The sequence below is a fragment of the Haliaeetus albicilla genome, chromosome 8 (assembly GCF_947461875.1).
Source record: "Haliaeetus albicilla chromosome 8, bHalAlb1.1, whole genome shotgun sequence".
Lineage (NCBI taxonomy): Eukaryota > Metazoa > Chordata > Aves > Accipitriformes > Accipitridae > Haliaeetus > Haliaeetus albicilla.
In genome coordinates this window covers 36,822,502-36,847,221 of record NC_091490.1, presented here as the reverse complement: position 1 = coordinate 36,847,221, position 24,720 = coordinate 36,822,502, and the positions used below count along the sequence as shown (strand labels likewise).

At 53.5% G+C, this 24,720-nt stretch overlaps 3 protein-coding genes across 9 annotated transcripts in view; all 3 read right to left on the bottom strand.

Annotated features, from left to right (window-relative positions):
* DNM3 (dynamin 3) overlaps positions 1-6,088 on the bottom strand; it is a 190,947-nt gene extending 184,859 nt beyond the window's left edge. For 2 of the 5 annotated variants that reach the window (XM_069789847.1, XM_069789846.1), the window contains exon 1: positions 5,876-6,088. In XM_069789847.1, the coding sequence (XP_069645948.1) occupies positions 5,876-6,021 (146 nt within the window). In that variant the 5' untranslated portion in view covers positions 6,022-6,088. Of the gene's footprint in view, positions 1-5,247; positions 5,363-5,875 lie in introns of those variants that run through there. The other 3 variants (XM_069789848.1, XM_069789849.1, XM_069789850.1) reach the window with 3 other exon arrangements.
* A 6,661-nt stretch (positions 6,089-12,749) lies between these two features.
* Positions 12,750-19,939, bottom strand: METTL13 (methyltransferase 13, eEF1A N-terminus and K55). Of its 3 annotated transcripts, none has more exons than XM_069789841.1 (8): positions 19,838-19,939; positions 18,028-18,775; positions 17,085-17,284; positions 16,291-16,486; positions 15,315-15,458; positions 14,894-15,106; positions 14,013-14,144; positions 12,750-13,505 (listed from the first exon to the last, which is right to left on the bottom strand). In XM_069789841.1, the coding sequence occupies exons 2-8, from the start codon at positions 18,731-18,733 to the stop codon at positions 13,231-13,233; spliced, it is 1,866 nt and encodes a 621-aa protein (XP_069645942.1). In that variant the 5' UTR covers positions 18,734-18,775; positions 19,838-19,939; the 3' UTR covers positions 12,750-13,230. The 3 variants fall into 3 exon arrangements, with proteins under 3 accessions (XP_069645942.1, XP_069645941.1, XP_069645943.1); XM_069789840.1 differs by lacking the exon at positions 19,838-19,939 and adding an exon at positions 19,203-19,433; XM_069789842.1 differs by lacking the exon at positions 19,838-19,939 and adding an exon at positions 19,225-19,347.
* Positions 19,845-23,936, bottom strand: ITPA (inosine triphosphatase). Its single transcript, XM_069789843.1, has 8 exons — positions 23,812-23,936; positions 23,651-23,708; positions 23,502-23,566; positions 22,670-22,743; positions 21,810-21,841; positions 20,945-21,060; positions 20,357-20,433; positions 19,845-20,066 (listed from the first exon to the last, which is right to left on the bottom strand). Exons 1-8 carry the CDS (start codon positions 23,872-23,874, stop codon positions 19,946-19,948), a joined length of 606 nt encoding a protein of 201 aa, XP_069645944.1. The 5' UTR covers positions 23,875-23,936; the 3' UTR covers positions 19,845-19,945.
* Between the last annotated feature and the right edge of the window lie 784 nt (positions 23,937-24,720).

Here is a 24,720-nt window from a genome sequence, read left to right as displayed (position 1 = left end):
TCTAATACTCAGGTGTAGTACCATATAGATATCTAAAGCAGCCGTCACACAAAGCAAAGAAATGCATAAACAGCAAGTTTTAGACTACAATCACAGTTATCCCACACTGATTTTTAAGATTATATGCTAACCTCTTCCTTTTGAAATAGAAGCAACTTAAACGAATAAAAATCTAAATCCTACATACAGTTAAGACAGAGTAAAGACTCAAGGCATATACATGTGGATACAGATGCAAGTAATGTTTAAAAACCAGTTTGAGGTCATACAGTAAATCAGTGGCAGAGAAGAGAACAGTGTCCTTGCTTCTACTTCTCCACTGCAATCCATAGCAGCATCACCCCCTATGTTTAGAGGTGAATGTCCAAACAATAATAATTTTAACATCTATTTATCTAAACTGGAAAGCCTTGTTTTCTCTCTCATCTACAAAGGCAAATAACATAAGCTTGAAACATAAGCAGGAGCAATGCCCATCAAGAAACAGCAAGACAACAAAGGTGCTTGCTATTTGTTGATTTCAACACTACAAAATCCCAAGTGTGGGCTCCTTCCTGAAGGCAGCGAGTTTCAGGATTTATAAGATTATGAAGAGCCTAGAGGGTCAGACACTGTTGAATTTTCAGAATTGTCTCTGTATTAGGAATCAAGAAAGTTTTGATAAAGTTAAGTGGATACCTATGGTCTGAAAAAAAGAAAAAACCCACACAAGCCTCTTACTAGGTGACTATTTACCTTTAAAAATGATCAGAGGTGTGCAGCCACCTTCAGTACCTCGATGGATCGAGCTTCCAGTAACAACTGCCATTGATTTGTAGCATCAATTTCTCAGAAGGCACTCAAGACCAGACCAGGGTTTTTTGAGAGTTGGGTTTTTTGCAGGGTTTTGAGGTTTTCTGAAGTCTAGGTCTCAGACTTCAAATATTAAGATTGTGTTCACTAAACCACTACAATACCCTAATCATACATAGTATGGCGAAGTTAAATTAAGAGCATATGTATATGTATTCTTGCAGGTACACTTTACAAAAGTGCTAAGTGTTACTTACTGATTTAGCATCTCTGTAAACTGCTTGATATACTAAACTTAAATGCCAGAATATAGGTCAGGGGTCCCTATTACAGAGTATGGCTTTTCTTAAAATAGAAGAAGCTTTTAATTGGTAAAATTTAAATGCCAGAAATAAGAGACACAGATCCTCAAAGTAGTTTTAGAGGAAAACTTTTACTTCACATGGGGGGGGCTGGTGGTGTGTTGAAATCAGCATATTTGTTTGCATGTCTGTTCTTAACTACACATTTGCTTTACTGCATATCTTAATTCTCAAGACTTGACATAAAAATGAACTTAAAATCCACAACAGAGTTACATTTAAAGACAAAACTAGGCCATCTATATCCCATCTAAATAGCCAAGTTTGTTCTGCAACCTCTAAATGTAAAAATGTACTTGGGGAAGAAACCTAGATGAGCCGCTGTCTCATTTGCTGCTGTTTCTATTTAATGGAATACCCAGAAACAATTCTTGCTTTCAGTGCACCAGCGTATTTTGATAACTAGACCAATATGTTCAATACAGCTGTACAATGGCTTAATTAGTCAGGAAAAGGAGTGGCTGACTCTCATTTCCAGAAGATTCTTAAGATTAAAAAAAAAAAAAAATCCACAGCACCACATTTCAGTTTGTATCTCCAACTGCTTAGCTTTTTCATGCCTGTTTCACAGAAGAGAATTTTCTGTAAAAAAGTTTTTCTGTCAATGACTAGTAACTAAAAGAATAAAATATCTGCACCAATTTTAACTATAACTCCCACGGGAAGCATGCAATCTAAGTAAGCATCTACTTTCTTTGGAGAGATTCTGTGCTTCAACAGCCAGTTTTAAAGTCCTTTCTCTTCCCCTAATGACTGAACACAGCCTTTTCACAACCACCATCTCAAGCAAAAAAGAATGAGCTGAACACACAAGGAATCATAATTAAAAAAAAAAAAAAAACAAAAACAAATTAGTACATATGTCATACTAAATAGCTATACAACATGCAGTGGCCGTAAGATTATCAAAAGCATCTCAGATCAAAAAGCTGTAAAGCTGTATTACAAAACCAGACCTCAGGCTCTTAAAACGAAAGTACTTGTTTGATTATGACTGACAGGCTTACAATCAAGAGTTCACATCTTTTATAAAACAATTATTTGCCCACATGCAGTTTATATTATATTAAGCAGGGAAGGAAGTACAGAGCTTTCAGCTTTGAAATCTAATTATTAATTTCTTGCTATTTGTAAGAATAAAACAAGGTTCTGATTCAAATCTGGAGAAAGAAGCCCTAACAAGTTAAAAGCACAGATGGCAAGCTAGTTATCTCAAAAGCCCATTTGGATATATGAAATAATAGAAAATGTTTTCTCTCCAAATACAGTTTCCAGGGATTGCTTCCTGCCATTAGTTTTCTTCTAAGTAACCCTATTATTATCAAAAGCAAGATGTTTAAAAAGCACAAACAACATATAAGTTGATGGTCCTGTACTCATCTGTAGCAAAGGACTAAGATGAGGCGAAATACCTATCTCCCACTGGCAATCTCTTGGTATTAGATGTTTGCCTCCCCTTTGTGCTTTTGCATCTCTCTCCCACCAACTTCTACCAGAATACCGCAGTAGATCCTTTGCTTCTAACACTGGCTCAGTATTTTAAGCGCACATTTACTTCCGTTACAAAGAGAAGCAGGTAAGAACATTTGCTCTTCAGACAATACCATTTCCTCAAACGAGTGCCATGAGCTCCAGTTAGGAACACATGAAGGTCTAACCCATAAATGGAAATGACTGTTGTTCTGACATGCTCTCTGGAATCTCTGTTTCCATCTAAATATAACCAGAGTCCTGAGAGGAAACCCTTCAAACACAGTCATTGACTACCAAAAGAAGCAGTCTCCTTACACACAGAAGAGCAGTAAGTGAAGAGCAAACTCTCCGAGTACCAAATAGTAACAATAATGGCTAAATTGAGAGATTTGACACTGCCCCACTCCAGCCTTGTTCCAACCTACAATGTAGTTAGGCTCCATAAAGAAGCTCCAACTGATACCACCTGCAAGCTAGAAATTAGCTTTCCTCTGTCCAAGTGTGTGGGGGAAAGTCATCCTTGCACAAGCAAGGACCCTGTGAAGGACTGAAACGGGCACAATGGTCTAGAGACTACAGGCAACAGAGAACACCAATCTGAACCTAGAGTTAAGAAGAACCTTACTAACTTCACTAGAGCTCCACTAACAAATACTCAGGTTATCAACCAACAGCATGTTTGTAGCAAGACCCTGCCCTCCACAGGGAGGATAGCATGCCTTCCTCTTACAAATTACAGTTGTTCCTGAAGAGAGGAGATCTTGAATGTCTCTCTGAAGGCTAAAAGTTCAAAATCTACTAATGACAATGATTCATGTGGCAGATAAAAATCCAACACAACAACAAAAACCCAAAACAAACAAACAAACAAAACCCACAAAAACACAAAGCCAAAAAACCCAAACAAGAAATCACGAGCATTAACGCTCAAACTTCAGAGCAATGCTGGAACTATTTTATTTTGATGTGAATTTCAAAGCTGGTTTACTATTAGTTAATATTCGCCCTGCAGTTAATCACACACATCACAAATGTGCCACTAACAAAAAGAAATGAGTGCAGCATGTCTCTATGATGAGACATGCTACCTCTATAAGCCATATTAAGACAGATGCGTATGTAATAAACCTCTTATTTGCAAAGAGCAGCTTCATTATCCTGTAAAAACAGGAATGTCCAATGGCTTACTAAAAAGAGCCATAGACCATTTTGCCTGCTGATCTGACAAGCACAATGCTCTTCCGATCTCCTGGATATTTATTAATCTGGTTCCGAGGGTTCACAATCAAGTTCTCACAGCTTAGCAAGTACATATCTGCTGACTACACATACTCACTCAGTCTGGAGAAAAGGCATGAATAAAACAATTGCTTAAGTCTCATGGAATAGGTCTGAAGTAATGCATTTTAATGCCACATTTGCAATAGGCTCCAAGCTTGCAAGTAAGGAGGCACTACAGATCAGCTGATACTGTATCTCAAGAAGTTTCGGAATAAAACAACGATGTGAAACTCTGAGACAGGGTTGAAAGAATCCAAATTCCAGCTCCCATGTGACAGAGACACCCTGGTGCTTCACAGTAGTCTGTAAGCTCTTCTCTGAAGACACTCCCTTGCAGTGTCCACAGGCTGCATGATGAATAACTGCACAGGTGAAAAAAGTCATTGCCCTTAGCTTTTCTTCGTAATTCTTCCTAGAAATGTCTACGTCCCACTAGTGCAGCTGGTTCCAGCCTCTTGTCCAAACGGGCCAGATGAGAACAAACTGTTCATTTTCACCTTTTGCTCTAGCCAGGCGCATCCAGGCAGCAGGGGCCAGAGTGCACTGCACTGGAAGAACAGCTCCACCTGCGGATCAGATGGAGCAGATCCCCCTAGCAGGGGAGCAATAACAAGCATCTGGCAGCAGTAACCTCTTCCGTCAGCACAGCTGGATCCAGAGAAAGACATCAGCCCACAGCCCACCACACTCAGCCCCGATTCCAGGGGGATGCCACCCCAGACAAGGCTGGGGACCAAAATATCCTTGTTGACAAGAAAGATGAAGATGCCTTTCCTCCTCAGCACATCTGCTTTGCACAGCTTTGTGGACACACAGATCAAAAAGTCAAAAGGTTACAAAAATACTTTTTAAAGACTTGTTTAAAGAAAACTGTAATAATTTGATAGCCAATAGTGATTATAAGGATCTAGCTTGTGCTTTTGAAACTCAAGAGACTGGCAGTAATGTCGACGTCAGTAGTTAGCTACAGTCTTCAAGTAGAAAGAAGAGGAAGAACTGACGTTTAACACAGTAAGTTCTGAAGTGGAGATAAAGAACAACGGTCCCCCACTCACCCGCTGCCCACTTTTATATTGTGTATCAAGAGCTATTGCAGTCTGACACATGGCCAGGTTGTGGAGAGACACAGCACTTAATACCACCTTTAACGAAGATCTCCGCGCATCTTCCTCAAAATTCCCCAGTCACTGACAATACAGCAGTACTTTTGATCCTATATGCAGAGGCTAACGATTGCAGCTACGCTCTGAAAACACCACCTCCCTCCAGGAGCCTGCAACCTATTTGCGGCAAACGCAGCAGGAACTTTATGAAAACAGCATGTGAAGTTCATGTTTACCTCAGGAGATCTTCAGAGACGCAGTCTGTCCGCTGAAAGGGCCACCTGAATCATTAGGCTTCCCCCCTCTTCCTTCAGTAATTTTTGGAAAAGGTGCTAATGCGCCTTAGGACGCCACGAAGTGTAAGCAACGGTATGAGAACCATTAACCGGCCAGACCCAGAGCTCCCACTGTAATTAGGATTTGGGGCTTTAAACATCATTTCTCCCCAGACGGCGATTAATCCCCACCACCACCACCACCACCCCCCCGCCGGGCGCACGAACGCCCTCACACCGGACTCGCGGCCGCTTCCCCGCAGCACGCACATCAAGGACGCTGCCGTGACAGGGCCCGCCTCGCCCCCACCTCTGCCGCACCGGGGGGAGACACACAGCGAGCACCCCCGGTCGGCGCGGAGCCGGGAAATTCCCCCCCCCCCCCCGCCGCCTCGTACATCCCCGCTCGCAACCGGCCTCCCCCCGCCGCTACGGGGGGGGGGGGGGGGGAGGCGCGGCGCTGCAGGGGAAGGGGGGGCGCGCGCGGCGACCGTTGGAAGGGAGGGGGAACCAACCGTCGGGAATAGCGCGCGGGGCGGGGGGGGGGGGGGAACGGGACGCTGAGGGGATGTCGTGCCCGCCGCCTCACCTGGAGACGCAGTTCTCCAGCACGGAGCTCTTGCCGGCGCTCTGCCCGCCCACCACCGCGATCTGCGGCAGGTCGAGCAGGCAGCTCTGGCCCAGCGCCGCGAAGGCGTCCTGCAGCCGGTTGACGAGCGGGATGAGCCCCTCCATCCCGCCGCGCCGTCCCCTCCCCGCCTCCTCTCCTCTCCTCCGCCCGCCGCCGCTGACAGGTAACGCCGGCGCACTGCGCATGCGTCCCACCCCCGAGCCTGGGGGCGGGGTCTCGGCGGAAAGGCCACGCCCGTGCCCGGTGCGGCCACGCCCCCCTGCCCGGTGCCGGTGGGCAGGGCAGAGCCCCGGTGGGGCGGTACCCTCTGCCCTTCCTGCGGTGGCACCGGCTGAGCCTCTTGCCGGTCACCGGCACAGGCCAAGCAGCTTGCAGGGAGCACCCGCGGGGTCCTCCAGGCAGCCTGGAGCCCCCGCTCACCCGCTGCCCGCTCGCTCCGCTCGAGCGGCTGGGTGGGCTCGTCCCCAAACATCCACACATGGACAAGCAGGCCTCGGGGCCCGGACCCTTGGGCGCAAGAACCACGGTTTGCCCAGATCAGCGCACCCACCCATGAGACCACCGTGCTGCTCCTCTCCCCCGAGAGCCCCGACCCCCGACCCCAGCTGGCCACCCCGTTTCGGTGGCAGAAAGGGCTGCGGCATCCCCCACGAGCCCCCAGCACAGGGCCGTGCCAGGCTGTGCCATCCTCCAGCACCCAGGGGAGGTTGGCATGTGCTCTTCCTCTACGAGTTTGGCACCAAACAGGGAACAGGGCCAAATCGGGAGCACACAAGGGAGCTGGGGTCCCGCTTGCCGGCATGGGACCTGGCAGACAGCTGGCTTCAGCACTTCCCAATCTGCCGAGCAGGGTATTTTGGAACAGTCCCAGGGGCTGAATTCTTCCTGGTTCCCGCCTGTGATGGGAACAGGAGCAGCAGGAACCACGATCCATCCCTGCAGCACATGAGGGGCCCTGGCAAACGGCACCGAGGCTCAGCCACGGGCAGAAGCACTGCCAGGGTCAGACACGCATTCACCGGAACCGTGTCAGTGCAGGCCTGAGAAGCTGGGTCCGGCAGGGGTGGTAGCCGGTGGGTGGTTCAGGAACAGGCTGGGAAAGGATAACACGGTCTGAGCCATGTCATTGCAGTGGGTTCAGTTAAAAATGCATACTGGGGCTGAGCTAAAAGCACAGGCGAACAACAGAGATGAGATTTATCTGTGATTACTGGCAGCAGTCACAACACAGAAATATCCAAAACAGAGGCTTTGGAGTCCTGCAACGATAAAAGTTATCCTCTGTATTAAACCAGACACCAGCCTCACTCAGCGTGAAAAGCAAAACAAAAGGGAACTGCGAACATCCCACAGGCTGACAGATACTAACAATCTGGAGGATTTTCAAAACTTCTTGGCCAGAGCTCTCAATAATTCTAAAAAATTACTCTCTACGACAGACTGACTTCTAATCCTGGAAGAAAACCGAACAGTTTGCTTTAGCTCTGGCTTAAAAGTTTTTAATCTGCATAACGCAGATGGCTTCTCTAGCAGTGGCTTTGCCACTGCAGTTAGATCACCTCCCCAGCATCACAGCCTCTGGGAAAAGCCTTGCGATCATTTCTATCTAGATGGGGCCTGGGGGTTATTGACATAATTATGCCAATTAACAGCATGATTACTTTTTTTCCCACTCCTGAGCAAGCAGGCTATGCCAGGAGGCACTAGAGTAGCTGCCTGGCCTTCCTCCAGTTCATGGGTTTCTATGGAGGCTGGAAGTCAGGAAGAACAGTATCGCATTTTGGCCAAATTCACCCTGTCTGAGCACCAGACCACTTTGTGCTGCCCCAGTGAAATAATTAAGATCAGCAGAAGAGCAGCCTGGCGATAGGATTGCATCTCCACAAGAGATTAACAAAGATTAAAAGAGGCATGATGGCTTGGGAGCGATGCTATGCACACCTTTAAATTGATTACCTAGGGAACTGTCCTTTCCATTAGGTCTTTAAGTTACATCTTTCTTTGCTTCCACAATTAAAAAAAAAAAAAAGAAAACATCTATGATTAGGAAAAGTTTTAGTTATTCCCCCAAGTCTGGGAAGTTTCCAAACCAAACTTTTTTGTCTCTTGAAGCTGAGTTAAAGCTGCTAAGTGACCACACTCACCCTGTGGCTCCATTGCTTACAAGAATCCACTCCCCCCCCCCCCCCCCCAAAAAAAAGCCACAAGCAGCCAAGTATAGATTTCCCACCTCCTGGAAAAAGCACGAACATTTTCATTATGCATTCCCCTGTTATCACAAGGGTGCTCATTTTTCCAACAACTCAAAGAGCAGTGAAGAGAGGAAGGGCACTCGAGCATATCTTCAGGTCTCTGCTTTTTCTAACTGACTTCTCCAGGCACCTTGCTCCAAACCCCCACGCAGAGCCCAGCCTGGCTGAATTTGCTGAGACTCAGAGTCGCTAAACTAAAGGAAACAGGGTTAGTACTAGCAGAGACCATTGCAAAGCTTCTTGTAATGAATAACCCTGGAAAAAAAAGACCCAAACCAGCATCAGGGAACCACGCAAGAAACCATTTTCCTGGGGAGCACCAGGCATGATCCCCAGGAGCAGAGCGCTGCATTGCTCACCAGTTAGCCAGCTAAACACGCTCTGTTTTTACCCTGTGCTCAGTTATGCCCCATGATATTTATAATTTCCTTTTGCCATGTGACAGGCTCAGCAAGGAGAGAAGACCTTTGCCGACCACCATTCCCTGGTGCGGCACGAAGGGTGCCCTGTTGCCCAGGGCGGCACGCCAGCACCCCTGACTCTGTCAACGTGGTCTGCTCATTTCCAGATGTCACCAGCTCCAGCACAACCTGCCTGGGGCCCGCAGCCCTGCCAAAGCATCCGGTGCATTTCAGATCAAGCCTATGGACAGAAGGTTTGTCCTGCCCTGACTTCCAGAAAAATATACAGCAAAACCAGTCTGGCTTCAGGGTGCAGCATCTGCAGCATTTGAGCCCACAAACTTACCCACAGACACTTCTTCCTAACCAGGCAGCGTGACATTAAAACTGAGGACATTCGGATCAGGTCCCCAGGCTGCTTTATAAACACGTACCAGTGCAATTCCCTTCATGAAAAATGGGTTATATGTAAACTGCCAGAAAGGAGATTTGCAGATGCCTGCAGTGAAGAGCCAGGCACGCTCCCCTGCCAGGAGAGTGGGCAGGACCCCAGGGGAGCAGAGCACAGACAAGGCTGCAATCTCCCCGCAGGGAAGTATTTAGAAGAGGCAGGCTCCTTCACGCATGATCTTCTTCTCTCCAGGGACCTTCCTCACCTCCTTCTTGCTTCAGATGCAAACCCAGAGTCTTGCAGAGCTTTTCAGGCAGCTGATCGGCACAAAGCAGGAGGAGGCGTGGGCACAGAGCCCTGTGCACAGGGGAGCTCCCGGGACCTCAGCAGCACCTGGCTCCGCAGTGCTGGCATGAAGGAGCTGGTCAGCATTATGCCTGCATATCTGCCAGGAGGAGAGCTCGGACCTTGAAGCTGCAAAAGATAGAATTGAAGCCAGTGAACGAAAGCCAGAGTGGCTGCAGCATTTCCCCTTGTAAAGAGGAGGCGCTTTCTGCTTCTCCCCTGCAGCCTGTGGCACTGCTGACTCACAGATTATAGGACAGCAACACCCCAATCCCTGTCCCTTCCAGCGTGGTGGCCTCTCTCCTGCCCTGTGACCTCCAGCTGCATCCTTTAGTTAAGTGCATCCAGTTGCAGGGTAGAAAAAGGCCACCGTGCTGCATTGCAGCCCACAGACATGTTTCCCTGCGGCCCCAAGCAATCCAGCAAAGAGCCATGGTCCCTTGCTGCAGCCTGGCAGCATGCCTGCTTCCTTGGTCACAAAGCCAGGCAAGCCAAGTGCTTCTCAGAGGGAAGATTTCATGGACAAAACACTTCCCAGGTACTTCCACCCTCCATGATGTGGCTGTTGCAGCCCTTGCTGTGCTGCAGCCCTTCCATGCCCAGGAGGTAGCAGCAGCATTACCCACCAGCAGGGCCAGGCTCACCAGGGCAGAGCTCTTCCCAGCTGCAGGGAATCAGCCTCAGTGCTCACTCCCTGCAGCTTTTATTACTGAAAAATCTCTCCCAGCTGCTTGACGTACTTTCAGCTGGAGGCAGCGTGTCGTCCATCCACCCCCACCCTCTTCCTGAGAGCCCAGCCACTCCCAGTCCTTCTGCAGAGTAGGGATCTGGGCTGTGACACCCAAGGAGATTATACCATATGGGTTATATGCATGGCATGCCACCTCTGCCTGCCTCATAGTGTCACTGTCCTGCCAGCTGCCTGGCCAGAGAGTCACCCTGGGCCAAAGAGCCTCCATGGCTGGGCATGACCAGCTGCATCCCTCCACCCAAGATCATGAAACCCAGGGCTGACCCATCAACTCCCAGTGCCTCGCTCACTGGAGCACCAGCAGGACATGGATGCGATGCTCCAAGAAGGATTTGGGCTGGACCAGACCAAAGCATGCCCAGCTGGCTACAGCCTTATGCCTGAGCTGTGCGATGAGTTACGCAGCCATCTCTTGTTGTGCTGGGAAATCCAGAAAGGAAAAAAGTCAACATCTCAAAGCCAGCAGAGGTTGCTAAGTGACAGCACTGCTTGTTTCTATCCCACCACTTACAGTGTGCCTACGCTGCAAAGGAAGGAAGTGAGGAGTAAGGGATGTAAACATGAGTATATTGCCAAAACACTCAACAGAAATGCAGTTGCCAAACATACACATTAGCTGCATGTTTTGGCTGCCAGGAAAGAAATATTTACCACACATCAATTATTCCAGCCTCAGAGCATTTCACCTGCAGAGGAGGATGTCAGGTATTTGCAGCGCTCATGAATTTGCCAATTTTCCAGCTGAAATGTATTTCCAGACCAAACTTGTAGGGCTGTCAGTAGCTGCAAGGACAGCTGCAGTGAACTGAGATTTCATCCTTACGTTGTTTCTAATAGATGGCTTTTGTTTTTCCACCAGGATGTGGCGTTATGCAGTGATTAGGAAGCACAACAGAAAGGCAGAACTGGACAAGGGAGAGATGAACGCAGCCTTTGTATGAGCTCCTGGGGAAGAAAGGAGATGGTTTTGGTAAAATAAAGGCCACACATACAAACCTATGTCATTGGAATTATGTTGAGAATTGAAAAATAAGTTAAAAATAGACTAAATGCAGCACTGCTGATCCAGTTGAGAAATTTGCCATCGCTAAGCTGGATGGATAATAAATATCTTTCAGAAAAGAGCTCATCACAGAGGATCTTTAGAAGCTAACTGTATGAGGGCAGGCAGATTTCCACCCAGCTCGAGCTCCAGCCTTGTCTCTCCCATTGACCACATGCTGCCCCAAACACTATGGCGCAGAGGAGCAACCAGGTGGTGAGCAACGTACGGAGGGCACATGCTTATGCTGCCATCCTTTATCTGAGGCAGGGAGCAGGCCAACCCTGCTCTCCAGTGCCTGGGAACCATCAAAAGCACTTATTTTAAAAAAGCATCTGCTCCCTCTGCATAGAAGCAGGCCAGCCCAGGGAGAAAGTAGGACACTGATTTGTCCCTCTGTGTGAAGGGGAATAAGGCAGGGAGCATCAGAGAAGGGATCTGAAGAGAGCAGTTTCTGAAGCAGAACCTGCTGGCAAATTAAAATTAAAATATAGCCACAGTCGCTGATTGGAGGGACATGCTTGCTGTCAGCACAGCTGCCGTAGTACCTTCTGGGCACAAACAGCCCTGTCTCCTGCATTGGTGCAGTGGCCATGGTCCCCACCAGTTCAGGGGGTGAAAGCTCCTGGGGTGCCCTTTCCATGGCCCCTGTAGGGCTGGGGAACTGCAAACCCTCGGGCTCATGCACCCTCTCGCTCAGCTTTCCAAATGAAGGAGGATTTCCCACAGGTGGAGGAGAGCCGGGTCCTACTAAGGAGAGGCTGGTGGGACAGGGTGCGCGACCTGCAAAGCTGGCGAGATGGCTCCAGCAGCGATGCTGAAATGCGGCTGCTGTTGCCTCCACACCAATAGCTAGGTAAGATCCCTCCCAGGTGCTGTTACGACCCTGGGCTGTGGCAAGGTGGCTAAGGAAGGTTTGCTTTGGGAAGCAGCTGCCAGAAAAACATCTAGATGTCCTTGTTCTGGGTGCCAGTGGCAGAAGGGAGCAAGCGGTGAGGGCATGGTGGCAGTGGCAAAGCATCGTGGTGCCTAAGCAGGTTGTCACCTTGATGGCTACAAGCTGGTCACTTTAGTACAATGTCTCAGATTCATTTTAGTACCAGCTGTTGCAGGAGAGAAAGACAAACCCCCCAAAATGGCTTCTGATGAATGTGGGAGCACCAGCGGGTCAGCTGCTCTGTAACCAGCCAGGACGCATGGGTCAGCTCTTTAGCTAAACCTCGCAGGCAGGCACCAGGCTTTGAAACCCTTGGGACAAACAAAATAAGCTGCCCGGGCAGGAATGGGGTGCCGTAGGAACACCCTGCTGGGTATTTTCCTGCTGCCTTTTCATCCTGCAGAAAGGCTGACCTGCACTAGCTGGGTGAGGGGTTGGTGTGCCCAGGGGTCTGAGCACAGGTCCCTGCAGGCCCAGGGGGCAGGGGGGAGAAGAAGGGTTGGGGGCCCAGGGGGTTACAGGTCCCAGTTCACAGTGGCAATTGCTGGAGACATGCAGAAGAGGGGCAGGCACACGGTGGGGTCCAATTTCGGGAAGGCAAGTGGTGCTGGGGCAAGTGCCTGCCACGAGGACATGTCCTTGAGAAGTGGAGGAGACCGTACCTTTTCCAGGGGCGCTGGGAGCTACAGAAACAAGCCTGGCAAAGCACCACGGGCCTCAGAGCAGTCCTGAGCACTTTTATTTTCACAGCTCTCAGCCCACCCGAACACATCCACAACCAGGCTTTGGGGCAGCGCTGGGGCTCTGCACAGATATCAGTGACCAAGAATGCCGTAGATGCAGGGAGAGGCAGCATCGGAGGGAAGGAGCCATCCATGATGGAAAGGAAGGGCACAGTCAGAGGGATGTTTTTCCCCCAATGGGAAAGCAACGGGGACAGACCCAAACCCACAGCCCTGCCAGACCCACAGCACCTTCCTCCCCTTGCTGCACAGCCTCCCACAGCCCCGGACCACTTCCCGGGGAGCCCCGCTGCAGGGAGCGCCTCTCTGCACCAGTCCCATCCTTCAGGCAGACTCAGGCCACCACCAGCCCCCGAAGAGTGGCAATCCCAGCCACAGGCATCCCTCCACTGCAGGGCTGCAGCACCCACGCAGGGACACCTCTCTTGTTGAAGCAGCATCGAGGCCCCTCTCAGAGGATCTTGATAGCCTGCAGCATGTCTGCCAGCACGTACGAGCTGTCCCAGGGGCGTCCAGGCTGCCGCAGGGCACCCTCCAGTGCCCGGGCGCGTGCCTCCAGCTCTGTGGGGTCCCGCCAGCCCTCAGGGCTGGGCTGGCAGAACAGGATCTCATTGACCTCCTCTTCGATGCGGCGTGCATAAAGCAGCGGGAAGACCTCCCTGAGGGTGGCTAGGACAGACTCCTTCAGCTGGGCGTCACGGCACACCAAGTTGAGCACAAAGACTCCTGCAGCAGGGTGAGAGGGATGGGAGTTCAGACCAGCCCACGTACACCGCCCTGCTCCCCACCTCCCTGTGAGAATGCAACTGAATCGGTGCCACCCTGGTGCAAACGTCTGCCCTGCGGCAGCACGAGGAGTACCAGCAGCCCCTCCCCGGTGCCCTTGGCCCAGCGCCATGTTCCCGCTGCCACGCAGGTCGTAGGTGGCCACACGATCTGTTCCCAGGTACCACCTACACCCTCTGCCTTCCCGCAACGTTTCCTGGCCCCCTGGAATGTCTCAGCCTGCCTGACCCAGCAGTGCCACAGGCCACCCGCTCCACCCTGCTGTCACAACGCCCACTGAAACACCCAGATCTGGGACCCACCAGGAGCAGCGGATGCCACACAGCAATCCTGGCTGTGGCTGCTACTCTCCAGGATGAGAAACGGCAGCAGAGCCCCATTATACTCAAACCCCACACAGGACTGGCCAGCCTGGCCGCAGGGACATGGACAGATCTCCCCTCCTACCTTCTGGCTTAAGGGTGGTTTTAACTTTCTGTAGAAAAGGCTTTTCCACGAAGGCTGGGGGAGGGCAGCTCATCCCCACCATGAGGTCTTTGCTATCCACATCGAACATGATGGCGTCATACTGGCCTGGGGCTGCAGGAAGGAGCAGAGACTTGTTATCCCATGGGACAGAGATGAGCCACACACAGTGGGGAGGCAACGAATAGGGTGGTCAGGACAACCCCTCTGCTATGTTATGGCTGCTTCTCTCTCCTCCTGGGGTTTCTCTTTCCAAATGAAACCCATGGCAGCAGCCCTCAGTGCTGGGGGAGGCAACAAATCTAAGGTCCCCTGCACACACTGGCAAGGACAGGCCTGTGAGCTGCAGAGACCTGTTGAGGCTGGAGCTCGTGACACATGTGGGAGCAGCTCAGAACACCTGGCATTTGTTTTCAAGAGTGAACGTTAGAATTTGTTGTGCTGCATGTTTGCCAGGCCTTTGAAGAACTGGTTTTACAAGGTCAAGTTGGAGGATGGCCTTGTGTATGCCTGGGAAGATGTGGCTGAAGACAGTCACGAGTGTGTACGGAATGTTTTTATCTTTAACTGTTCTGAGGACTGGCAAACATCCGAGCTGAGCCAGATATGCACTCCTGTGCTAGTAGTATTGGCTGTATGCTGTTAGTTCTTTCTAGATCTTTGTTGAAACATACATAAGTTTGATCCTTTAGTGAAATAAAATCTTGTACAGATAGTTTGAGTAGTTAATTCAGTCGTTGCAACACATGGCAGGAGATGGGCAGGGACGGGAAGCAGAGGGTGAAAGAAGTCCAGGGCTCTAGTCCCCAGCACATCACCCACTGGTATCGACAGGGTGCCTGGTATGTTCTGCGAGGTGATACCTTCAGCTGCCAGCTTGGCCACGTAGTCCAGGCCATCGGAGACATGCACCTGCATCCGGTCGTCCTGGGAGAAGCCAAACCAGCGTGTGGCCACCTCCAGCATGGAGGGGTCAATCTCCACCACGGCCACGTGGGCCTGTGAGAAGTAGTCGTGGATGAAGAGGGGCAGGCTGCCCCCACCAAGCCCCACTACCAGCACCGCCAGCAGGGTTCCTGCCAACAGAGAGCACCTGGGTGAGCCACCAGGACAGCTGTGCCCACACCACCCATCCAAACCCCCCCCCGCCCAAACCGCTTTGGGAAGGGCACATGGGGTAGCCCAGCCAGGAAAGCCCTTCCCCAGGGAGCTGGGGCATGGGGACACCCATACGCCTGCCCCACGCCTGCCTTGGGCACAGCCTCCCACCACCAGCCTTGTCACCTGGGAGGGGATTGGGGCCTCCCAGCAGGCAGAGCCCTGCAACCATGGCCTTGTGGTGCTCACAGCACAGGTAGCTCTTGTCGATGGCTGCGGGTGGCTCAGTGGGGCTGGGTTTCTTCTTGTCCTTCCTCCGTTTCTTCTGGCCTGAATGAGGAGGCATTAGCTGGTAAGGCAAGGAAGCAGACACGGATGCTTTCTGGGGACTAGCCACCCCCAGCCCGTCCCACCCACAGGGCAGGCAGCAGAGCACAAAACCACCCACAGAGCCACCCCCAGAGAAGGCAAGCAGGTCCCAGTGGGAATTTTATCTTCCTCTCATATCAATCTCTCTGCCACCCCAAAAAGTCACCCTTGGCCCCCGCCCCTTCCTGGCTGCCCCACTGTCCTGGTTTTGGCCAGGACAGAGTTAATTTTCTTCACAGTAGCTGGTATAGTGCTGTCTTTTAGATTTAGGACCAGAATAATGTTGATAACACACTGGTGTTTTCGTTACTGCTGAGCAGTGCTTACACAGAGTCAAGGCCTTTTCTGTTTCTCACCCCACCCCACCAGCAAGTAGGCTGGGGGTGCACAAGAAGCTGGGAGGGGACACAGCTGGGACAGCTGACCCCAGCTGACCCAAGGGATATTCTATACCATATGACGTCACGCTCGGCACATAAACTAGGGGGATGTTCGGAGTGATGGTGTTTGTGTTCCCAAATAACTGTTATGCGTGATGGAGCCCTGCTTTCCTGGAGATGGCTGAACACCTGCCTGCCGATAGGAAGTGGTGAATGAATACCTTGTTTTGTTTTGGTTGCCTGCGTGACTTTCGCTTTACCTATTAAACTGTCTTTATCTCAGCCCACGAGTTTTCTCACTTTTACTCTTCCGAGTCTCTCCGGCATCCCAAAGCGGGAGGAGTGAGCGAGCAGCTGTGCAGTGCTTAGTTGCCAGCTGTGATTAAATCATGACACCCACCTGCCCCACATACCTGGGAGAGGCATGGGGGCCAGGAGCCGAGCCTCCGACTGCACCACATTCCTGTTGCGGAGGAAGATGAGGCGTCGGAAGTAGCAGGTGCCATCCCCCTTCACATCCTCGATGACATACTCCCCGCTCAGGGTGCTGGTGTCACGGTGCCGCACTGTCCGCACCCCGATGTCCCCTCCCACGGACACGAAGGGCACCTGCAGGGAGGACAGAGACCAGTGCAAGGAACAGATCCTGGTATTCCTACTGTCCTGACCAGGGCTAAAGAGCTAGGACGAAGCAGATATGTCGTGGGAGCAGCAGGATGTGCTGTAGGCAGACACAGGGCAGCTGGGGACCAGTGCATGGGACACCAGGTTCCCCCTCCTGTACACGTGTTGGAGTACAAGGAGCAAACATCCCAAGACTTCTTGCAAGAGCTCAGATTTGGGGAGTTGGGACAGAAAGGAGACAGAAGGGACAGGAGAAGTTAAAGCCAGGATTAAGAAGAGGCCAGATGCTCTCAGGGTTTCGGGATGTCTGGTTTTCTTGGGATGCTGGGTTTTGGAGAGCAAGGACTTCACACTGAATCCTGCCAAGCAGGCACTTCAAATCCTGCCTCCAAAGCAAAGGCAGCCAGGTGGAGGGAAAAACCAAAGGAGCTACACCTGAGGCCAGCCTCCTCCCTGCCAAGGCAACCAGCTCATGCATTGCAGCTTGGTCTCCCTTGGAGAAGAGGGACTCGCTGCTGGCAGAAAGCCAGCCTGACCCCGGTTTCGGGGAAGCCGAGAGAGAGGGCTGGGCGGCGGGGCTCACCTGCTGCCGGGCAGGGAGGCCCGGTGGGGCCAGCTCCATCACCTTCCCCGACAGCTCCGCCTGGATGCCAGCCATGCCCTCGTAGTGCTGCTCCCTGTGCAGGGCCACAGTGACCAGGCGCCTGAAGCCTGCGCTCGTGGCCAGCTGCCTCCGCCCTTCCTCCGTCCCAAAGAGCCACTCGGTTTCTCTGCCCTGCGGGACTGCAGAAGGGGCTGCCATCAGCCTGGGCCAGTCCCAGTCCCCGAGCAACCACTCCAGCCTCCAGGAGGTGAGCCACAGGGAACAACAAGACATCACAAGGAGGTACCACTGCCTAGAGCCAGGCCCTCCAACCATCAAGAGAGCCAGGGCCTTCCCTGTTTTGGGCAGGCTCATGCAGGAAGGTGGAAAAGCCACATCTCATAAGAAAGGGGGCATCCAACAGCCTCACGACCTGTCTCCACACTGTGCTAAGCCCCAGCTTTTCAGGCACGCAGGGAGGGAACAGTGCTGCTGGCAGAGCCTGATGCATCTCCGCAAGGTGCAAGTGCAAAAGTAAAGCACAGCCCCGAGCAGCCTGGCCCTGGCAAGTCAGGACGCCTGCACAGACCAGTGACTCCTTCCTGGCTGCGTCCGCTGCACTCTGGCTTTATGCAGCGACATGCTACGGTGGCTGTCACCAGCATCAAAGCAGGAATCACCACCTTGAAGGCAGGGCAGGCAGTGTCCTTCTGCTGCCAGACGGGCATCTGCTCAGCCAGCAAGCTCTGTGCCAGCCCTCTGCTTGCGCCACCAGGCAAACACATGTCCCACCACAAAGCCAGGACTAAAACATCAACCGAACCCCACGCAAACAGGTTATTTCCCTCTCCAGCCCTGATTTCAGCGGGGCCAGGACTGCTGGCCGTTTTGCAGCTCCTAGCCAGAGCATCATCTCATTGCAGCCATGAGAGGCTGTACTCACTGATGAAGATGGCGAAGTGATTGTCCCGGGAAGGTTTCACCGAGGGGCTGTCAACCACATGCAGTGTGTAGCGAGGGCTCCCACTCTCTTTGTCGCACAGATCCAGGGAAACCTGCTCCCCGCAGGGGGGTTTGCTCAGCTGGCTGCAGAGCAGGGCATAATGCTGCCTGTCCTTCACTGCTGCCACCAGCCGCTCCACGCTCTCCACCCGCATTGGCTTGTCCTGCTCCTCGGGGCAGATCTCCAGGATCTGCGGTGCCGAGCCGGGAATCTTCCTGAACTTTGTCATGACATAGACGAAGACTGGTAGAACAAACTGCTGCTTGTCCCTGCTGCCAGCCACCTGATGGACACGCACAACCCAGCCTTCCTGGGAGAAGTATTCCACCGCTTTCTTCAGCACATGGGCTTGAGCCAAGGAGACGCAGAGGTAGCGCCCACCCACTTGTAGGACCCGGCTGATCTCGGCAAACATCTTGTCCACCTTGGCCAGAGTGGCGTCCTCTTCATCAGTGAGGATGGCATCCAGTGTGCCTTTGTCCAGGACCACCTGGAAGTGGGCATCAGGGAAGTCCATCTGAAGCATGTCCATCAGCAGGTAGCTCATCTTTGGCCTCTTGCTCCTACTCCGCTCTTGCATCTGACGGATCACAGCGTCACTGACGTCGATGTTCACGATGTCCTCGCACATCCCCATGTCGTACATCTGCTCGCTTAGCTCCGAGTTCCCGCAGCCCACCACCAGAACCTGGGGAGTGGCACAAGCGCAGCATGATGGTGAGAACGCCCTGGAAACATGCCCTAAAGCATTTTACGAGCAAATTATCAGCCACGGTCACGACTCTTCTGTGAAATCCACACCCGCAGCACCTGTAAACCCACCCTCCGGGGCCCTAAGACAACATTTCCCTACAGAAGAGTCACACGGGCACAGAAGTGATGCATCTGCTGCATCTCTTTTGGGGATGATCCGGGCGTTTTAACCCCCAGAGCTCCCCATCCCAGGGCAACCCGGGGGTCTCTCCTGTTCTCTCGCTACCGCACGCCAGGGGCTTGGCATCGTCAGCCTCAGCGCACGATGGCAGTTTACGCCGGAACACGACTGTGCAGGAGAAGCCCGGCGCGGGGGCAGGCCGGGCCCGGGCGGAGGTCGCTGGGCACCAGACGGGGCTCACCTTGTCGCGGGGCCGAACGTACTTGTGCAGGACGGGGCAGAGCTCCGGGAAGGCCCCGTACCACTCGAAGGGCCGCTGCCCGCGCTGCCGGAAGAACCGGTCCCAGTACCGGGCGGAGCCGAACTCCCCGGGGCTCCGGGGCAGCAGATCCATGGCGGGGCCGGGCCGCCTCAGCGCCGCCGCCGCTCCCGCCGCACGTGGCCCCACGCCCGTCGCGCCCGCTGACGACATCCGGGTGCGCCGCGCTCCCACTGGACGCGGGAGACCCGCAGCCGATTGGCTACCTCTCTCTCTCTCTCTCTCCCCGCCCCTCCTTCCCCCCGGCCGCTTCCCATTGGCTTAACCGCTCCGTGCGGGACAGCGCCCGCGGCGGGAAGCCGGTTCCCCGGGGCGCTGCCACCGCGGGCGTAACAGGCAGCCCCGGGACCCGGCGCTCGGCCCTACCGAGGTGTCTGCCGTTTCCCCAGGCAGAAAGGCCGGCAGGGAATGCCCGGGCCGGGCCGGAGCCCTCCCAGAGACACAGCGGCCCCTGCAAGCCGGCCCCGCGGCACTACCGTGCAGCCTAAACAACCCAGACCTGCTGGGGTGCGTCGCGCTTCTGAAGCGACAAGAGCAGAAGTGGGGAAAAAAGGGACCAGTGGCTTCGAAAGGAGCAGCTTTAATGGCAGCCCGCAGCGGAGCAGAGCAACCCCGGGGCTGGGTGCGACACGGACAAACCAGGGGGCTGGCAGCCTGGGGGGGGGCTAGCTGGGATCAGAGCGGGGCTCTGTCGAGTTGCTCTGAAGAAAGAAGGCAGAGAGCTCGCTCAGTGCTCGGTAACGGTGCGAGATCGAGTTCTTCACTGCCTTGGGCAGTTCGGCGTAGCTGGAGGGGAGAGAAAGCGCAAGTCTTAGCAGCAGAGACACTACAGCACGCGTCCCCCCCCAGTCCCCAAGAGCTGTCCCCCTGATCGCCTGCAGCGGGGCATCTGTAGCAACACACTGGCAAAGCCAACGACCCCCACCCTGGCCCAGGGGTTCCCCATAACCCACCACGTTCAGATCCAGGAGGGCGTTTTCTCCCTGCCACCCTTCCTCATAAGCAGGTTCCTCATGACGCGCAACCTCAACCTTGGCTTTCCTCACATAACGAGCTGTAGGTAAAATGCCACTTACGTTTGGCTGTAGCCATCTGGCTGAAAGCAGGGATCCCAGCCAAAATCTCGAGGGCCTCTGGGCTCCACTATCAGCCCCTGCCACAAGAAAGCAAAAAAGCCCCATAAGCTGTGGTTTCGCAGCATGTCCCTCACAGTTGCATTTCAAAGACAGATTGAAGAGCTACACGCAGCCATAGCTCACGCTGTGGCCACCACAGGCTCGCTGCGTGGTGCTGTCCTCATTCCCAGGATGCAACCGAAATTAGCAGCCCCAAACTCAGTGCTCCATCACACTGCCGTGTTGACAGCCCCTCTACCCCCACTCAATTAACAGAGCTGACAACTGCACTCAAATACCATCCTGCCAGAGGGAGATGAGGGGGCCGAAGAGATGGAGGTAACATGTGGAGTTTGGCATGTACAGGTGGGTGAAAGGGCTGCAGCACTCAGCGCCCGCCGGCTGCGGTCTTCCTCACACAGAAGCTCTGAGGGCGTTCAGTGACCCAGGGGCCACTAAAATTGTCCTCAACAGAGCCAACGCTGTTACGGAATTCACATTACAGCCCTCCTCCCTCAGCATGTTCCCTTCCCCAGGCACAACACCTACATGAGTCTGGCCTTTGAACAGCTTCACCGGCTCCTCTGGGTTTCCAGTACTGAATGCAAAGGTACAGAGAGCGTAGGCAGATTTGTCTTCAAACCCAGCCAGCAGCTTGTACAGGCCTGAGCGACACAGAAAGGATCCTGGTGTTACTGCCTTTCCCTCGGAGCGAAACACACCCACCTAGAGACAGATCGAGGGAACATCCTGCACTCACATCCACAAAGGAGAGGAAGAACTACAGGAGGTGACAAAGCTCAGGCACAGGGATGCTCTTGGCCTGGTCCCCCGTATCACTGAAACCAGCACCACAGATCTAACACAGAGTGATCTGCAGGACCCCGCTATTAATTTGGGAGGAGAAGCAATGGATGTGCGGCACCAAAGAGGACTAAAGGCCACTCTGAATTAGCGTGATTAACACTCATGCTTGCGATGCCAGTGCAGCATTTGCAGTCATGCTCTTAACAGTGGGATCAAAGGCAGTCGCTGCAAAGCAGGGGAGGTGAGCATTAGTGGAGAGGGGCGTGCACAGAAGGCAAAGGCAACAGCAGGTCTTCCATGTCACACTGATGACAAACAAGAAGTTCCCATGAGCCCTGCCACCAGCCTGCAGAGGCAGGAGTCTGGGAATCCAGGGACGATGCTGAAGCTACCGGAGAAACAACACCCCGTGAAGAAGGGCATGGAACAGGCTCAAGGAGAGAACGCAAAGGGACAGAGCTGGACAGACAGGAAAGGGACCAGCTATGAAATGGGCAGCGTGGTAGGCAAGCATGCTCAGCAGAACCCAGCACGGGCAGGGATCCATTTCATTTGGAAAGGACTGAATTACGAGTTACGTGCAGAGCAGTAACACGGGAGGCAGTACCTTCTGGTTTGAGTTTTTCCAGGAACCATTTTCTGAAGGGGAAAAAGAGAGGCAAGATTATTACTCAGAAATACGGGCATCCTTGAGGCATTGTTGCCTACATTTTCATAGCCCTCTGAATCCCTCTTAAATGTGCTGTCAAATCACTTCTGAACTATTCACCAATAACGACAGACTTGGCTCTTAAACTGAATGGGACACAGTGATAACAGCAGTGGGGTATTTAATTTAGTGCAGAACTGGAATCTATGTGAATAACCCAGTTCTTACTCATGAGCACTGATGTGCCGAAATACATTTCTCAACTCAACTCAGTCACAAGTTACATCCAGTTCTAGTGTCAATTTCATCATATAAAGCTTTTATGTCTCTACTTAGCTCAGCAGAGATAGTTTGGAAGAATTAATCGCACTAAAAGTTAATTCCAGGAACTAAGGCAGTGTTTTATTAGAGGAGTTACACTGTAATGTAATAATCTTCTTATTGGCTGCATTAAAGCAGTCCCTATGAGAACCTATAGGACACTCATCCAAGCATCCTGCTGAAACGCACGGTGCCTTAACTACGCAGAGCCCACTGTGGGGCCAGGTTCCCAAGTTGGCTGCAAGAGCAGGTACCGTGTACCGTGTATCGGGAGCCAGAGCCAACAGTTCAGGTCTGTCTCTCTCATCCTGCACCATGACTTACAGCAGGACTCAAGGAGTCCTGGGGTGCAGGATGAAGCTGAGGACACAGACCAGTGATCACGTCCCTGAGCCTATTGCTCCTGGTGCCTGGAGAATTCCCCATGAAGCACACCCTGCCAGCCTGCGTGCCTAACTCAGGAACATGAAAGGTGAAGCAAGTTCACTCCTACTTACATGTAGGGTCCTGGAAGCCCCCCCAGGGCATTGAAGCACAAGCAGGTATCCTCTACTATAACAGGTCCTTGAATCTACAGCAAAAGCCCAAGAGATGGAAACATTAGACCTAGAGGAAAGCACTGCCTCCAAACCCATTTTCTTGCTCTATCTTATTCTCACATTTCCACAATAACAGGAACTTCACAAAAATTCACCAGCCATTAGAGCTCTTTACCTCAAAGGCAATCCACACCAGACAGACACAATCAAACCCATGCTCTCCCCAGGCATGCCAGAGTGGCTGAAAAACTGTAGGGAAGATCTCACATGGAGAAAAATGAGCAGAGCTGAACACCTCCTGCCCTCCTGGGGGACAGGAATGGGAAAGCCTGTGTCCTGGAGGCACACCTGCATTTTCCTTGAGTCCCAACCCTCACTTGGTTCTTTTAAGACACCCATCCCAGAGACAGCTCTGGAAGCTGATCCATCAGAAGTTCCAGCTGACAGCAAACTCGGTGTCCTGCAGCTGCTGGGGCTGGACTGAAGGAGCTGTCATGTCCTCCTGCTGCTCGAGGGACACAGGAGGCCAGAGGAGCAGCAGCAGGACTGCCTAAACACTGTGTCACCAGCAAGAATCCACCATCACCCAGCGTAGGCCAGGAACAGCCGGCTGATGGGAGTGCAGCAAGGCCAAGCCAGGCCTGGACGTGTCCCTGACTTTCCTCAGGACCGGTCCGGATGCCCCAATGCCCCCGGCTGCCTCCCCCCGCCGGGACTGGGTTCCCCCACAACTCCCGCACCCACACCACCGCTCCGACCGGCGGGAAAGGGGAAAGACAAAGCAAACGACCTGCCGGGCGGCTTCGCGGCACTTCTGCACGGAGATCTCGTCCGGCTCCCCCTGGTACTCCGGCACTGGGGACAACAAAGGCCGGCGCTGAGGTAGACGGCCGGACCGGGCCGCGCCGCTGCCTCCCCCCGGCCCCGCCGCCAACTTACGGTCAATTTTCTTCGCCACCAGCGTGTAGGGAAAGGAGTCCCCGAGGATCTGAGTGACCTGCGGAGGAAAACCCGGCCGTCAGGACCCGACCCGGCCTCACCAGGCCAGGCCAGGCCAGGCCGCCGCCGCGCGTTCCCAGGCAACCGCCCCCCCCCCACACCTCCTCCAGCTTCTTGACGTTGCCCGTCACGAACACCACGCTCCGCCGGGCCGGCGCCGCCATCCTCACCCCCGCGCCTGCGCGCTCATCCGCCAATCACCGCCGGCGGCGGCACGGCGCCCAGCAACGCCCAGCCAATAGGGAAGGCTTCCCCTGGTCCGAGGGAGGGCGCTGGCCGCTCGCCGGTGCGCGGGGCCGTCCCGCAGAGTCTCGCGAGAGCTGCTGAGGCGGCGGCGCGGTGGGCGGGCGCGGGTCGCCATGGCGACTGGGGCGGGCGGCGGAAAGGCGGGGGCCGGGCCCAGCCCTCGGGGCCCTGTCCGCCGCCTCAGGCCCGGCCCGCAGCGGGCACCGGCACCTCCAGCGGGGCGGGGGTAGCCGCCTCCCTGTTTACTTCCTCAGCGTTTGGCAGCCGCGGCCGGAGGATCCCTCTCCCTCTTTTCCCTGAAGTATAATCACGTCTAGCTGAGGGAATGGGGCAGGGGACTGCGCTCCAAGCTTTGCTGCTGTTCACCTCCCGACCTCTGGCGCGTGTTTGCACTTTCTGACACCAGATTTCCTATGTGGGAGCGATCAAGTTCCATCTTTTTGAAGGTGGATGCAGGACCAGCTGGCAGCTGTAGCAAAAACTCCTGGACTCGGGAGTCAAGAGTTGGTCCCTGCTGCCAGTGTGGAGCCCTAGAGGAACGGGTGAGTGAAGCCCAATGCACTCCCCAGCCAAACGGCGGTGGGGAGCAGTGCCTTGCAAAGCAGCAGGGTCCTGGGAGCTCTCCCACCATGGTACCCAGGCCTCCTCCTCACACCCAGCCCCCCCAGAAGCTCCTGTTTTGCAAAGGGACTCCCCAGGGCAGACTTCTTCTGGTCTGGCCAGCTCCCAGAGCTAGGAGCAGAGAGGCCTCTCCCCACCTGCAT